Here is a 17,224-nt window from a genome sequence, read left to right as displayed (position 1 = left end):
TCGTAACTGCCTATTTACTTGTCTGTGTCCCCAACAGGCCTATGGAGCTCTCTGAGGGCAAGGGTTTGGCATCCCTAATTCCTAGCAAAATGCTTGGCACACAAAAAAATAGTAAACAAATATTTGCTGAATAAATGAATGCACAAAAACACGGTCTGGTAAGAAATGTGAGAGCATTCTATAATGTGAAATAGTTCACTAGAAGTCAGCAAGGTGAGAATCAGCAAGTCGACTTGGGCAGGAGGGCTGGAGACCGGCTGGGCAGAAGGCAGAGAAAGATAACCTGTAGGTGTCAAGTGAATTTATTTGGCTGGAATAGAAAGTTTACTTTGGGGCTGAGAAAGAGATTAGTAAAAATGAGGCAAAGTGTAACTAGTAAAGAACTAAAAAGGTCAGAATCATGAAAACTGACAGAGTTGGTAGGAAGAAATCAACAGTCTGAAGCAGGAGAGTGACATTCTGGCAACAATAATTATAGGTGACAGCTGAGGAGGGGGTAAGACCAAAAAGAGGGACAGTACTCAGAAGTCCTCTATAGCAGCCTGGACATAAAGGGAGAAAAACTATAATTTTATAGAACTTGAGGAGACAGAAGGGGCAGATCCAGCAACATCACAGAAAACTGTTAATAGACAGGCGGGAATGGACCAGATATACTGGACAATGGACAAAGTGAGACCTTGTCAGAAATGCAGACAAAGGGGGGCGCCTGGGTAGCTCAGTGGGTTAAGCCGCTGCCTTCGGCTCGGGTCGTGATCTCGGAATCCTGGGATCGAGTCCCGCATCGGGCTCTCTGCTCAGCAGGGAGCCTGCTTCCTCCTCTCTCTCTCTCTCTCTCTGCCTCTCTGACTGCTTGTGATCTCTCTCTGTCAAATAAATAAAATAAAATCTTTAAAAAAAAAAAAAAAAGAAATGCAGACAAAGGGAAATCTGGACACAACGATTTAAAAGAATAAGGAGGCAATAATAAGTCCAGTGTTGGACTGTTGCAAATATTTGGGGAAAACAAAATGGATTGTGAGAATAAAAGATAAAATGAAGGTACAAGACAGATATGGAGATTTGCTAGTACCTTTATCAAAGTATTTAACAAAAATGCCAGTTTGTTGGAGTGAGGAAAGTAGAGTGTGTCTAGGACCATGGCTGTGGGACCCTTTAAGGTAAATGGGGATAGAAGCAAGTAAATAACAAGCACATAATGCAGTGCAGAGCTTCCCTGCCTGTAAAAATTGGCGGTTCGGGAAAGACAGCTTTTTGGTGCTTATACTCTATAATATGACAAAAGATCAAGCAGAGTAAGAAAACAGCAAGACTGCCTCAAAAGCTTAGATGAAAAAGAATTTTAGCAAGTGAATGATGAACAGTGTCAAATGCAGCTGTGAGATGCTGGGGAAAACGGAAAAGAGTAAATTTGGCTGGAGGCTGATTGCTGTTGGGCTACAGAAGTGAAAGAGATCTAGGAGGTAAAAGGGAGAAAGCCAGGTGCACAAGACTGAGCTGAGCAAGACGACAGGAGAAATCTCATCATGGGTAAGAAAGAATCTGGTGGTGAAGCAAGGAGACAGCCCACTGAAAGCCCTTTCCCATATTAAAACTCTTCAAGTTTACTTAAAGGCAGAAAAGGAGGAATGAGTGAATGACCCAATGACCTACACTTCTTTGATGACAGAAAGGAAGACATAAACTTGAGATCATGAAGGACATCATCTCCAGCTTTCTTAGACCAAATCAAAACCTGGTCTCCTATGACGTCTCACTAACTCCCCAGGAACGGGGAGAATCCCATGGCTCTTCCCAGTGGATTCCTAATCTGACAGGATTCACCACCTGCACCCTGAAGAAAAAAAGTCTTGCAGGTCCCCATCATATTCCCCTAGTGTAACATCTATAAATGTAAAACCTACGCATCTTTGTTCCCCTTCCAGCCTAGCATATTCCACTGACCAAAGTAGCGTTTTAAGAGCTGCCATGGACTAAGTGATGGAAGGAGTGATTGAACAAATAAGTCAGTAGCATACATTATTTCTGAGAGAAGGAAACAGAGTTGGCTGTTGAACAACATGGGGTAGGGAAACCCGCCTGTAACTTCTGACCAGCGGTGCAAAGGAAGCTTCAACCAGCTGTGTTAAAGTCAGGGTTCTGTGGAAGCAGGAAAATGTCTTTGTTTTGACACTACATCCCCAGCTCTGCCTTGTGCTTAAGGCTGACCATGTGGCTTTAATTCCACAGTTCCATACTGGAGAAAGACAAACACTCCCAGAAACTTTGCAAGGACTAAACCTGATTGTGAGAGCCCTGTAAGGCCAGGCCTGGAGGGAGAAGCAGCGGCCTACAGATATCTCCCAGGGATATCTAGAAGGAAATTAATTTTACATCAGAAGACTAAGGAATGGCTGAAAATGCTGAACATATACATCCACATGAAGATTGGAACAAGTCACATATTTATTACAACAAAACAAAATACATTAAAAAACCCAAAACCAAACCGTAGAGGATCCAGATCAAAGCTCTGCATAAATAACAACAAAACACTTGGGGAATTCAGAGGGAAGAGATAGAATATAAAAAACAAAACAGAGCAAAACAAACAAAAAAAAGCCTACCCAAGAAACTGCCTTAGCTCTAGAAACCTGATTCAAGGAGTCCAAATTTAAGATAATTTCTTTAGATTAAGAGAAGAATATACATTTATTACTGCCAAAGTCTTTAAGACCTCAGGAAAACAAATCAACAGTTCATCCTGAACTCCCAAGGGAGAAGGATGAGGAAGGAGAGGCAGAGTGAATGCTGGAAGTGTGTGCCTCTAAGGAGACTTTCAGAGGCTAGCTACCAACCTTTTCCAGCGCTGACAACAAGAAGGAATTCCCATTGTGAACACCATAGGCTTAAGGGAATTGACTGAGTAGAAATTACCAATTAATTTTTTTAAAGATTTTATTTATTTATTTGAGAGAGAACACAAGGTGGGGAGGCAGAAGGCGAGGGAGAAACAGACTCCCCTCTGAGCAGGGAGCCCAACGTGGGGCTCAATGCCATGACCTGAGCTCAAGGCAGATGCTTAACTGACTGAGTCACCCAGCCGCCCCACCAGTTAATTAATTAATTAAGTTTTAAAAAGGATTTTATTTATTTATTTGACAGAGAGAGAGCGAGAGAGGGAACATAAGCAGAGGGACAGGGAAAAGCAGGCTTCCCGCTGAGCAGGGAGGCTGATGTGGGGATTAATTCCAGGACCCAGAGGTCATGATCTGAGTTGAAGGCAGACACTTAACCCACTGAGCCACCCATACCCCAACCCCACCAATTAATTTTTTAAATTAATTTTATTTCTTAAAAAAATTACTTCCAAGTTCTAATGTAAAAGATTCTCAGTCTGATACATAACAGCCTGATACATAACAATGGCCTTGAGGGCTCTATAAATGTATAGATGCCAAATAAATGCAAAACATTGTGTAGGTGGCATATATATATATGGTATATTATAGTCATTATAATCATTATAAGTCATAATCATTGTAAGTCATTATAGTCATTATAGTCATTCTTTGTTCTTTTTTAAAAATTTTATTTAGTTTAGAGAGAAAGCATGTGAGCAGGGGGAGAAGCAAAGGGAGAATGAATCTTAAGCAGACTCAGCACTGAGGGTGGAGCCTGAAGTAGGACCCAATTCCATGACCCTGAGGATCATGACCTAAGCTGAAACCAAGGGTCAGAGGCTTAACTAACAGCCACCCCAGGTGACCCTATTTTAATAATTTTTTGCCAGATTTTGACCACCAGGCTTTTGGGTCCCTGACCCACAAAATGTTAAGAACCACTGCCCTAAGGCATAAGTTCCCATCCACAGCCCTTGCTTTTAAGCCATCTCTCTTCTCATTGTCCCTCACAGCTACCACCCACCTTGCAAAGGACAGAACTACTTGTCTTGCCTTCAAGGCCAAAGGTCAAATGGGAAGGAAACAGTGTGGTGACTGGAAGAGCTTGGTCTCCTAAGTTTGTTGCCAGTCCCAAGAGTGTGGGGGAGTCTTCAAGGCCAGGAGGGCTGAAGCAGTAGGACAGAAAACTTTCTGGGTCTCTTTTAACAGTCAGAAGAAGGATGGGAAAAAAAGAAAAACAATAAAAAAAACAAACTGAAACCTATTATCAATAGTAACAACAACAAAATGTCTACCACACAATACAATTTCTAGTATTTCAAATCTCAGCCTTAAATGGAAATCCAAGTCCTGTTCTAGATTAGTTTCTAAAACTAACCCCAAATCCTGTAGCTCCCCATGTTCAGGTGTATGTAGTTTTGTTCTATTAATGCTGGTGATTTTCACATCTAAACTCAAGTCCTACTCCTGAAGTGAGGCAGCATAGATAGGAAGCTATTGAAATAATGTGTACCACATTGCTTTTTCAAACCATCATAATGGAAAAGTTGGTGTGCAAATATAAGTTCACAACCCACAAGCAAATCCATTAATTTGATTCCTAAGGCCAGGAAGGCTTGGGCTCTAATATTAACCAAAAGTGCGCACTAGTTACTGCTAACACATTTATGGGATCTACCCACAGCCACCATCTGTTTTGTTCTATTAGTTACCGTCTTTAAACTGTGTCTTATGCCTTCTTTTTGGGCAGAATGCACATCTATTTGGAGTAGGTATTTTTCAGGAAAAAAATTTTTTTTAACTTAAAATAACTTAAATGTCTAACTGTGAGAAAACAGATACCTTCTTGCATATCCGTATGATGGAATACTAGGCAAATATCAAACATGTATGGAATACTAATGAACTGAGGAGTGCTCATTACATAGTTAATGGAAAAAAGCAGAAAACCAGGCTGCAAAGAGTTCTCTCTTGATGGTAGGATTATCACAATTTTTATTGCTTTCTCTGAGATTTTTGTACTTTCCATAACTACTACAATAAATACAAATTAATCTTCTAATCAGAAATATAAGGAATAATATTTTAAAACAAAACAAAAGTTCCACTAGAGTTCCCAACAAGACAGAGTCAACACAAGCTGCTGGCTCTCTTGTAGAATCTAAGTTGAGAGAAAGCAAAGAAATAAGGGCATCTGACAATTTTGAGAAACTAAACCACCATCATGAATTCCTAGGGAAACCATGGGTGCTGGGATGGGGACAAAATGGCAAGCAAGAGCCAAACAGGGCTGGGCACTGCAGGAAAAATACAGGCTGGCAAGGAACTCTTTGTCCTTTTCTCTCTCCTCCATACTACCACTGGCAGACTGTGGCGGGTTCCAACACACTGTGAGGCAGAAAATACCAGAACAGTGGGGCAAGTGTTTAAAAAAGGGATAGTCAGCCCTACCAGCCCTTCCTTGCTTCCTCATACTATGAGGCTAAGTAATAACAAGGCTCAGTGGTAACAAGTAAGGAAGGCAAATTCTGGGGGAAAAAAGCAGTGCCTATAACAGAGGTACAAAAGATTTCCTTGAAGTCCAGGTAGTAAGAGCTGACAGGGAAATAAAACAAGACCACTAAGGAAAGCAACACCTACTAAATACAATTAAGCTAAAATCTGACCCCACATGGAGAATTAATAAACCAGATGGGACAGTAGAATATGCATTAAAAAAGTCCACACACAAATAAAAATTAGTAAAATAAAAATGATTAAGTATAAAGAAAAATATTTGAAAATACTATGTCTAAAAGTATAATCATTGACACAAAGAACTCAACACATAGGTTAAAGAGCAGTATGTATAGAGCCAAAGAATGAATTCATGAGCTGGAAGATCAAGTTGAGGAGTCCTTTCAGGAGGCTTTAAGAAGGAGATGGGGGGGTGGGGTGGGGGGGCAAGGTGGAAAACACAGTGTCAATACCTAGAAGTTTCATAGGAGGGAAAAAAAAATTAACCAGAAGGAATAAATAGGGGCACCTGGGTGGCTCAGTGGGTTAAGCTTCTACTTTCGGCTCAGGTCATGATCTCAGGTCCTGGGATCGAGCCCCACTGAGCAGGGAGCCTGCTTCCTCCTCTCTTTCTGCCTGCCTCTCTGCCTACTTGTGATCTCTCTCTATATATTAAATAAATACAGAAAATCTTGAAAAAAAAAGGAATAAATAATTTTAACAATGATTAAGATTCTTTCTGTGTTAAAGGAAACTGCAAGATTTCTCAAAGTATTATACTAATAGAAAAAAAATACACATTTAAGATACATCATAGCAAAAATTAAGAATACTGAAGACAAAGTGAAAATTCTAAAAGCAGATCGTATAAAGAAACACAAATCTAAAGGTCTTTGCAGTTTTTTTTTTTTTTGAAAGATTTACATTATTTTTTGAGAGAGAGGGAGCAAGCAGGGGGAGGGGCAGAGGGAGAGAGAGAATCCTCAGACTCCCTGCTGAGCTCAGAGCTCAACGCAGGGCTCAATCCTGGACCCCTGAGATGGCAGAAGCCAGAATCAAGAATTGGTTGCTTAAATGAGGGAGCCATCCAGGTGTCCCAGGGCTTTGCAGTTCTTAACTGCAACAAGGGTACAAGTGGAAAAAGAAGAAATACCTTCAAAACTTTATAGTTCCAAAGTTCTTTTCCTTGAATTTTATATCTATCCAAGCTATCATTTACATGTGAGGAAATACTAAAGATGTTCTCATACTTTAAGACCTCACAAGGGTTACCATTTTAGGACTCTCTTGGTAAACATTCCTCAAGTATTCCTGGAAGAAGGAAAGTAAATCTAGAAGGACTATGAGATGTACAGGACATAAGGTTGGGGAAAAAAACCCAAAACTCAGTAAGGTTCACTGTTGTCTATAATAATATATTCAGTACTCTACGTGCATTCTAAATAACCCAGAATTAAAATTCCAGACAGTATGAACACGGTGGGAGGGTGGTGGGGTAGGGAGGAAGAAGAAAAAGATGGCAGAGACAAGAGGAAGACGTGGCTCTGGAGGGAAAGAAAAAGATATTGATAGGCTCAGGATACTCAAAGGAAAAATAAATTAAGGAAAAACCCAGAAGAATAATAATCAAATACATGTGTTCAAACTTACAGAAAGAAATTTAGCCATCTAAAAGAAGGGAAGAAAGGACAGAGAAAAGAATAAACTAAAAATACCATGAAATAAGATTGCAAAAATAAGCCCTCGATACAACAGTAATTACAGGAAATATAAGTAGTTTCATTGGGGCACCTGGGGGCGCTCAGTTGGCAGAGCATCTGCCTTTGGTTCAGGTCATCCTCCCAGGGTCCTGGGATGGAGCCCTGCTTTGGGCTCCCTGCTTCCATGGGAGTTTGTTTCTCCCTCTGTCCCACCCCCTGCTCATGCTTGTGCTCTCTTTCTCTAAAATAAATAAATAAAATCTTAAAAACAAACAAATAGTTTTAATAATCAAAAGGCCCTTGTGGTTAAAAAAGAAAAAAGAATCAAGGCGCCTCGGTGGCTCAGGTCATGATCTTGGGGGCCCTGGGACTGAGTCTTGCCTCAGGCTCTGCACTCAGTGGGGAGTCTGCTTTCTTTTCCTACTTGCATGAGGGTTCTCTCTAAAATAAAAAAATCTTAAAAAAAAAAGAAAGAAAGAAAGAAAAGAAATCCCTTACTATACTGTCTACAAGGAATTCACTAGAAAAGGATACAGAAGGAATGAAAAGAAAGGGATGGAAAAGAATACCAGGCAAATATGGAGTGGGGAGAAAGTCTTTTGGCTTTTAATGCAATTTTGATAGGAAAAAAAATACGCAACCTGATAAAACATAATGATCACGAACATATACACCTCTGACTACACAGCTTAAAAATAGAAGAAGCAAAAACCGGTGAAAGTACATGGAGAAACTGATCAACAAACACATCCTTTCAGAAACTGGAAGCTAAACAAATATGAAAGACCAGAATAACACAATAAACTCAAATGAGTAAATATATATAGAAAAATTTTCATTCAACAGTGAATACAGTCTTTTCCAACATACACAGGACACTTAAAAAACAGACTGTGTTTCAATGTAACTTCAGTGAATTAGTAAGCTCTTATCCAAATGCAGGAAGGCAGGCAGGGAAGAAGGAAGGAAGGAAGAAAGGAAGGAAGGAGGAATTAAAAAAAGGAAAGGAAAGGAAAGGGAGGGAGAAATCCAGAAACATTTAAGTATGACTGAAAAAAGTCTCTCATCTAACCCTAAGTCTAATCATATTGGATGGACTAGAAACAAAGAGACAAGCACTACAAAACAAACTTTGGCTACTTAAATTATGAACATTATGAAGGAAATTATGATATACTTAGAGATGAATGACAGAGCACTATGTATCAACAATTTAACAGAGTTAAATGATACTAAGAGAGAAACTGATAGCTTTAAGCACAGTTATTGAAAAGCACAGAAGGATGGAAACAAATGAGGTAAGTGTTAAAAGAAAAGCAACAGAGTAAACCCAAAGATGGGAGGAAGGAAATAATAAAGGGCAGAAGAGAGAATAAAAATACAACAATTAGGGGGCGCCTGGGTGGCTCAGTGGGTTAAGCTGCTGCCTTCGGCTCAGGTCATGATCTCACGGTCCTGGGATCGAGTCCCGCATCGGGCTCTCTGCTCAGAAGGGAGCCTGCTTCCCTCTCTCTCTCTCTGCTTGCCTCTCTGTCTACCTGTGATCTCTGTCTGTCAAATAAACAAATAAAATCTTAAAAAAAAAAAATACAACAATTAAAAGCAAAAACTTATTCTTTGAAGAAAATCACTAATGCAGACATACTTACCAATTTATTCCAGGAGTGTTTTAAAAAGAATACATTGAGATCAAATATGGCTTATCCCAAGACTACAAGGACAGTTAAATATAAGAGAAGCTAATATTGTAATTCACTACATTACTGGTCTAAAGGAAAAATATCACATGATCCTCCTATAGACTCAAAAAAAGCATTTGGTAAAGTACAACATCTACATTAGATCTTTAAAAATCAGAAAATTGGGAACAGAGGAGAAACTCCTTACCTTGCTAGCTAAAATAAGGGGTAAGCCAGCTATTTAATGAAGAAGCTACAAAGGCATTCCCTTTAAAATCTAGTACAGACAAGGCTGCCACTATCATCACTTCTGTCTACTTGGGACTACAGTATGTAGTTGGTAAGACAGGAACAAAGAAAGAAAAGAAAATAGGATTGGAAGAAAAGTGACAAAACTGTTACTTCTTTGCAGATAGTATCACCATCAATAGATAAATATTAGAATATAAGAATTCAGTACATTGTTGAATATCAGATCAATCAGAAAAATTAATACTGAGATGTTCTGCTCAGTAAAAGCTACCTCTCTTCTTCCATTTGGGATACTATATTTTTGTGGGTGTCAATTCTCTAATTCTTCTTTCCTTTTTTTTTAAGATTTTATTTATTTGACAGTGAGAGAGGGAACACAAGCAGGGGAGTGAGTGGGGGAGAAGCAGGTCTCCTGCTGAGCAGAGAACCTGATGTAGGGCTCAATCCCAGGACCCTGGAATCATGACCCCAGCCAAAGGCAGCTGCTTAAGTACTGAGCCACCCAGGCACTCTAACTCTCCATTCTTAGTCAAGATCATTTTTCTTCCTTCCACTTTTTATGGGTAAATGTTCCTGCAACTCAGTCTTTCCCCTTCAGCTCTGTACAGACTTTAAAAAATCTGCTGCTCCTCTACTTTGTCTCCAGGCTTGCCATCACATCCAAGTTCCAGTTCTCTATTTTCATCTGTCGCCAGTGTCCACTCAAATTCCTATTCATCATACCCACTACCCCCTCCTGAAATCGGAACCCCCTCTGCCAACTCCACGTCGACTGGATTAGTGTCATCATCATCATTCTCAGTATCATCTAAGCAAGAAATCTCTGGCCTGTATTTTTCCTTCCCTGAAGACAGAGAGCATTCAGTAAGCATTTGTTGAATTAAAGACCTGCCAGTGTCTTCTCTGTCACTCCATTCTTCCCATGTCAGGCTTAATCCAAAGTGCCACTCCCCTCTACTTATTAGCTTATGAGATCACATCAGCAGCCTATTCTTCCCAGCTGGGGAGACGCCACTCAAGTAGGTCAGCAGCTGGCCTTTCCTGTAAAGTTTAACTCTAAAGCAGAACTTTGCTGTTACACTGTGCAAGCGGTCATACACAATCCATTACTAAATGAATGTGGTTCTACTGCAATAAGACATTATTTACAGATACAGGTGGCAAGCCAAACTTGGTCCATGGGCCATAGTCTGCTGACCTACAAAGCGGACTATTAAGTTTTCCCAAACCTTAACTTTTCTTATCTCTGCTAATTCAATATAGAATCCAATTATCTGGGTAAAAGAAAATCTAATTCATTATTTTTTTTTACATACAACCCTGGTTACCAGCTAGAAATTAAAATTAATTACTTAGGTATGTTGCTCATCACTTTCAAGACCTTATTTTTCCTTTAAATTTACGAATCTTGGAAGAGTAATTTACTGGAAATTACATCAGTAGTACTGTAAAGGCTTTGATCTAAGCAGGACAAATCGGAAGAGTTGGCAGCCAAGTAATCTTTCTGTCTTTTATGGAAGAATATATCAAGAATGATAGAAGCTGCCAATAAAGTATTTTGATTTAATGAAGCAGATTAAGATGACACTGATGGGCTTCTGATTTCAATAAGCGGGAAAGGCCTAGAATTCTGCTAGCTATAGGAAAAAATAGCAACTTGTCCCCTCTAGACCTTGAGATGAAACTTGATTATAAAAGAAGGTATGAAAAAAGCCAATACAAAGTGGTAGCTCAGATGCATCCTTTGTTCTAGACCTACAGCAGTTATTTTTTTCCTTCATATTAAAATAGGATATGAAAAAAAAAAAGTATTTTAGCCTTTGCTAGGTCAGAGGTAGATTCAAGCAAATTGTGTGCTTTCTGTTTGTCACAATAAATCTATGTGAAAGCCAAAAAAAAAAAAGGATATGGACTTCCCCAAGTTATCTATGTATGTACCCATCCGTCAGCTGACATCTAATCTTCTCTGCCCCTCCTTTACAAACATGAAAAGAATCAGGATTTATGAAATGAACAATAATCCCTAAAAAGGAAAAAAGAATATATTTGTAACAACGGTTATGTACTTAGCTACTTGCCAAATAAGACTGTTAACGAACAACCAACTTAAAATCTCCTAATAGCTTCCCTCTACATGTTAAAATAAAACCCAGGGGCGCCTGGGTGGTGCAGTCAGTTGGACATCTGACTCTTGGTTTCAGCTCAGGTCAGGATCTCCGGGTTGTGAGATCAAGCTCTGTGCTTAGTATGGAGTCTGTTTGAGATTCTTTCTCCTTCTCCCTCTGCCCCTCACACTCATGCTCTCTAAAATAAATAAATAAATCTTTAAAAATAAAATAAAGTCCAAATTTCTCATCATGGTCTACAAAGTTCCACGTGACCTGGCTCTGCGAATCTCATGGACATCCCTACTGACTGAACTCAGCACACTGCAGTCACAACGGCCTCTCGGCTCTTCTGCATGGATTCATGAGCTGGGACTGTGCCTTTGGGGTCAGATGAGTGCTTGATACGGAGGAGATCCTCAATAAAGAAATAAATAATATTTGCTCAGTAAATGAGTGATCATTTCTGTTCTATATCAGGCCATGGTAACTGCAAGTGGTGGAAAATCTCAGAATTCCAGAGATGAACCTAAAGACAGCCCGATCTTACAGAGGAACTTGCAATCCTAAATACTAGGATGTGAAAAGTCTAACTTTCATGAAGAGCGTCTATAGAATACAAAGCTTCAGTTAAGCAAGACAAGCTCTAGAGATGGGCTATGTAACACCGTACCTAGAGTCAATAAGGTATAGTACAAAAATTATCAAAAGGATGGATCTCATGTTCAGCATTCCTACCCTAACAACAACAAAAAAAGGATACATGTAAAAACCCAAATTAGTAAGATTTAAAAACAACTGAAAAAGAAAGACAATTACCATATGATCTCCCTGATATGAGGAAGTTGAGAGGCAAAGTGTGGGGTTTGGGGGATAGGGAAGGAAAAAATGAAACAAGATGGGATCGGGAGGGAGACAAACCATAAGACTCTTAAATCTCACAAAACAAACTGAGGGTTGCCGGGGGGAGGGGAGTGGGGGGTAGTTATGGACATTGGGTAGGGGGGTAGGGTAGGGTTGGGTTATGGTAAGTGCTGTGAAGTGTGTAAACCTGGAGATTCACAGACCTGTACCCCTGGGGCTAATAATACATTATATGTTAATAAAAAAATTGAAAAACAAACAAACAAACAACTGATGATACTCTGGATACATTATGAATTTGGGTTAAATAACCAAAAACCTGAGTGTTAAAAGAGAATTAGAATTACCTGGGGATGTGTGGTAAGCAAGGAGGATCCGGAAACGTACGATACTTTCTCATAATGGGACTGGATAATCCAGTTGGAGCTTCCAAGGGCATAGCCTGAGCTTAGCGGAGTCACCTGGACTGCACCAAAAAGCTCCTAGAAAAGAGCCACAGTAAGAATGTGTGATGAGCTTTCAGGAGTGCAGTCACACCAGGTAACTCTTTGTAGGGAAAAAACCCCAGAAATATCCTTGTCCACTTAAAGAAAATTAAAGTAAAACAGAAAATATAAAGTAAAGCAAAAAACAAAACAAAACAATGGAGACCAGATAGGCAGACCCAGAAAGCAATCCTACAGTTTTGACCTGCCCCCTCTCTGAGTTTCAACCTAGCCACATATACCAGGCTCCCAGGCTTTACTCATCAAAAGAAAGAGATGACAGATTACCAGAAAGACCAAAGAGAGAAATACTTGGGTTTTCTTTTCTTTTCTTTCTTTCCTTTTTTTTTTTTTTTTTTTTTTTTAGGCTAGGCATTAATCTCTTGGTCATTCTACACTTAGTGGCTCTGGGCACAAGTTAACAAAAATGGGAATCCTTAACTACCTGGTCAGAGTTCAAAAATTTTACTTGCCAAACTGCTTCTTGATCTGTTTTATACTCCCTATTTCCTATTTCACTTGTCCAAAACCTATAAAGTTGCACCCACTGTTCTGAAGTGAATAGGGTGAGATGTCCTCCTCCCAAAGGGTAACAATACAAACTGAAAGCATTCATGTATCACTTAAAATTTAACACTCACAATTTTCTGAGAATATCCCACCAGCTGGATTTTGCTAAGGGCAGAGTTCACCTCTTGCATTGTATAGCATCTTCTCCAGGTTGATACTTCCACTGCGTCCTTGAGTGGAGAAGGCAACAGCCTGTAAATGCATCACAATGCCAACTTTTTATGTTATTGCAGATTCCTTTCAAATAATCTGTCCATTTCATCTCAGTTGTCCAACTTACTGGCATAGAATTGTGTATAGGATTCTTCTGTAATCATTTTTATTTTCTAAGTTTGGTAGTACTGTCCCCCTCTCATTTCTGATTCTAGCAGTTTGAGTATTCTCTTTTTTTCTTTGTCAATCTAGCTAGAGGTTTGCTAGTTTTGTTGATCTTAAAAAAAACCAAAAAACTTTTCTCTATTCTTTTTATATTTTTTATTCTGTTTATCCAGCATATAGCTAGATATTGTGTGTGTTTTATTTTTTAATCTAGTCTGGTCATCTCTGCCATTTGGACTATTTAATCTACTCACATTTCTTATTGATACAGCTAGATTATGTTTACCAATTTTTGTTTTCTCTATGTCTCATGTCTTTTTTGTTCCTTTGTTCTTCCTTTTCTACTTACCCTTTGATACTAAGTAAGTATTTTCTGATGCAGCCTTTTAATTTCCTTCATGGTTTTTCACTATATTTTTCTGAGTTATTTCCTTAGTGGTTGTTCTAGGACTTATCATGTATGTCTTAACACAGAACATTTCTACATGACATTTCAAATTCTTTTTTCTGTTCATGAATGATAAGTGAAATATACTTCATTCATGGGCCTGCAAAGCTATAGAAAAGGACTGAGTTAAACATAGTTGAGGCCTGGCATAAAGGAGGAGAATAAAACACAATTTGTGACTTTTCAGATCAGCATCAGGAGTATCCCTTAAAACAAGCAAACAAAACTTTGTCATTAGAAAAAGACTGTATCATTTGTTCTAACAGAATTGGGAACAGACCTGGGTAAGTGACTTCCCTGAGATTCTCTGTTTAAATAGGTCAAGGAACTTCTGGTCAACTGAAAAGTGTGCATTAGCTTTGCTCTCTCTCCTGAAATACCACTAAACACAGTAAAGAGCTTTACACACACACACACACACACACACACACACACACGTTCAAGACAGAATAAGAGGCAACAGCAACAGCATTTTAGAAAGTGGAAAGTAAAAAGACAACTGACTTAGTAGATACAGGAAAATTTAATTCATATTAATTTATACTGCAGAACCCATAAAAAGCTCAGCAATCTGAAACAATAGGCACATGTGGAAGTGAGGTTGAAGGTGAGCCTAAAAACAAGAGGATCTGTTGAAAAAAAAATACTGATAAGAAATAGAACCTTCCAGTTCTCTTCACTTAGTCCAGACAGCTCAGCGACTGCCTCTTCCCTTCCCACACGTGTTGCTAGAGGTTGTTCTCTGGAGAAATTAAAAATGAAAGTCTAGACTAGGGGAAACCATCAATACCTAGAGGCAGCTTTGTTTAATAAGCAAAAGTTCATATACCAAGAGTAACAATTTTCTTCTCATAAGGCTCTCAGGACACTATTAGTCAGGCTTATATCCTCCAGGGTAGCTGACCAGAAGAAACTTCTCTGAAGAATTTGATCGGCAGCAAAGAAAAAAATCAACTAAAAGATACTGACACTGGAGGTTTCATGATAAAATGGCCCAACCCGCTTACAGTATGGTAAAGTCTAGAATTCAATAAGTCCTAACTCATGGCACAGACTTTCTAATCAGTTTTTTACTGTCCGACTCCTAAACATAGCCAATAACGAAGGATCACCATACGCTTGAAGAAAGTCTCTAAAATGATAAAGGCTAAAACAAATGAAGGGAGGAGGAGAGGAAGTAAATTAGGCTAGTAGCATAAAACTTTATTTATTTTTTTTAAAAAGATTTGTTTATTTATTTATTTGAGAGGGAGAGAGAGAGAGAGATATCCCAAGTAGGCAGAGAGGCAGGCAGAGAGAGAGAGGAGAAAGCAGGCTTCCCGCTGAGCAGAGAGCCTGATGTGGGGCTCAATCCCAGGATCCTGGGATCATGACCTGAGCTGAAGGCAGAGGCTTTAGCCCACTGAGCCATCCAGGCGCCCATCATAAAACTTTAAAAGATAGTATCATTACTATCCTTAGAGAGATAAATAAGATAGACTAAGAAATGAGAAGTGACTTCTATTAAAAAAAAAAGGGGAGCATTAAGAGAATAAAAAAGCTCTTGGACATAAAAATATGACAGTATACAGACAACGAAAGCATACCACCAAAACCTACCAAAATTTCAAGTAAAAACAAAAAAATTACACAAGACACAAAAGAGCCAAATAAAAGAAAAATCAGAAAAGCTTCAAAACAAGGTGACGGAACTTAAAAAAGTTAGAAATTTAAAAAATTTTTTCAACAATGAAGACTAAATTAATAGAAATATGAGTGGATAAACACACAACAGGTAAGAAGAACATAGGAAGAAAAGATTAAATGCTAAAAAGAAATGAAGTGATAAAAAGACTTTGTAAGGAAGTGGCAGATAATGAAGACAGGCAAGGAAGAAGCAAAATACAGAGAACAGGAGTCCCTAACAGAAATCCAAACAAGGGAACAGAACAAATACTAAAAGCTCTAATTGCTAAAATAAAAGGAGGCTTGGAGTTAAATACTGAAGGGACACACTGCATACCTGAGAATACTGACCCAGAAGAAGTAACACCAGATATATTCTGGGAAAATATTTACACTTTAAATAAACTTTAGAGCAGCTAGGCAAAAAGAGTGAATGCTTTACAAGGGAAAAATAGAATACTAGAGTTTCAACAGCACTGCTGTTTTACTCAAAGAAAAAACAGTAAAATATTGAAGACATTCAAAGAAAAAAAATGCAAGCCAAAGATAATACATTAACAAAACTGACTCTCAAGTTTACAGAGCACAGATAAACTATTATTAACCTGCAAGAACTCAGGGAATATTGTTCTCATGATCCCATCCTGTGGTATCTTGTGAAGAAGGAGTTTCAGACAACCTAAATGACTATAGAAACATCGATACATAAGCTGGTACTGAGTGAGTATTAAATATATAGTCATGTAGAAGTAAGACCAAATGAAGATTAAAAGAGAGAGGGAAGATAGTATGTAATGGCTGAAATATAATATATCTGATAATATAATATGAGCATGGAAAAAAAAAGGGAAGGAAAATACACATACTCTTTCCTCCAAATGATGACTTAGAAATAACGACGAATGCAGGAGTAATAAGCATTGTTAGCAACCAGATCAGGAGCTGACAATTCCATTTCCCACTAAAAGATTACAGAGTTTTTTTTAGAGAAATGGGTGACTCCAGATGTAGGGCAAGGAATGTACAAGAGGAGTCCTAAACATCTTGCTAAAGTACATAGCAAGGAAACAATCAAAGGGTTAAAAAGGTCACAATAAAAGGACACAGTGGACAGCATAAAGAGGCTCACGGTCCAAAGCCGGGATAATCTGAGCTGCAAAAAAGACAGTGCTGCAATGGGTCGAAATCCATGATATATGTGTCAGAGTGGGCTGTAATTAGATTGGGGCACAGAGAGGGGCTTCTGAGTTAGTGGAAACATTTATTTTAGACGTGGGTAGCATTTATAAGGATGGCTGCTTTATAAAAATTTATTAACTATGTATTATTATTATTATTTGTTGTTTATAATAAAAAGGTTAATTTAAAAAAAAATTATGGGGCACCTGGGTGGCTCAGTGTGTTAAAGCCTCTGCCTTCAGCTCAGGTCATGATCTCAGGGTCCTGGGATTGAGCCCTGCATCAGGCTCTCTGCTCGGCAGGGAGACTGCTTCCCTCTCTCTCTCTACCAGCCTCTCTGCCTACTTGTAATCTCTGTCTGTCAAATAAAATAAAAAATAAAATAAAATTATGCCAAAATAAGAAATTATGACAGCAGAAGTGAAAAACTCATGGTTCAGTTGGGAGGCAAACAAAATATTTCAGGCAAAAGAGCAAACATAAACAAAGAGAGGGAAGAGAGGGCAGAAAAACAGATCTGAGTTCCAGTCCAGGTGGTTCAAAATCTAAGTAGTGAGAGTTCTAGAAAGAGGGAAACACAA

The 17,224-nt window shown here is 38.8% G+C and overlaps 1 protein-coding gene across 3 annotated transcripts in view; it reads right to left on the bottom strand.

The window, feature by feature from the left end:
- The window catches only part of INTS9 (integrator complex subunit 9), a 105,358-nt gene that overhangs the window by 24,509 nt on the left and 63,625 nt on the right, over positions 1-17,224 (bottom strand). For all 3 annotated transcript variants that reach the window (XM_032332298.1, XM_032332299.1, XM_032332297.1), the window contains exons 7-8: positions 13,105-13,225; positions 12,326-12,460 (exon numbers count right to left, since the gene is read on the bottom strand). In XM_032332298.1, the coding sequence (XP_032188189.1) occupies positions 12,326-12,460; positions 13,105-13,225 (256 nt within the window). The remainder of the gene's footprint in view (positions 1-12,325; positions 12,461-13,104; positions 13,226-17,224) is intronic.

This window comes from Mustela erminea, chromosome 2 (genome assembly GCF_009829155.1).
Source record: "Mustela erminea isolate mMusErm1 chromosome 2, mMusErm1.Pri, whole genome shotgun sequence".
In the NCBI taxonomy this organism is placed as follows: Eukaryota; Metazoa; Chordata; class Mammalia; order Carnivora; family Mustelidae; genus Mustela; species Mustela erminea.
This window is presented reverse-complemented; position numbering and strand designations above follow the sequence as displayed.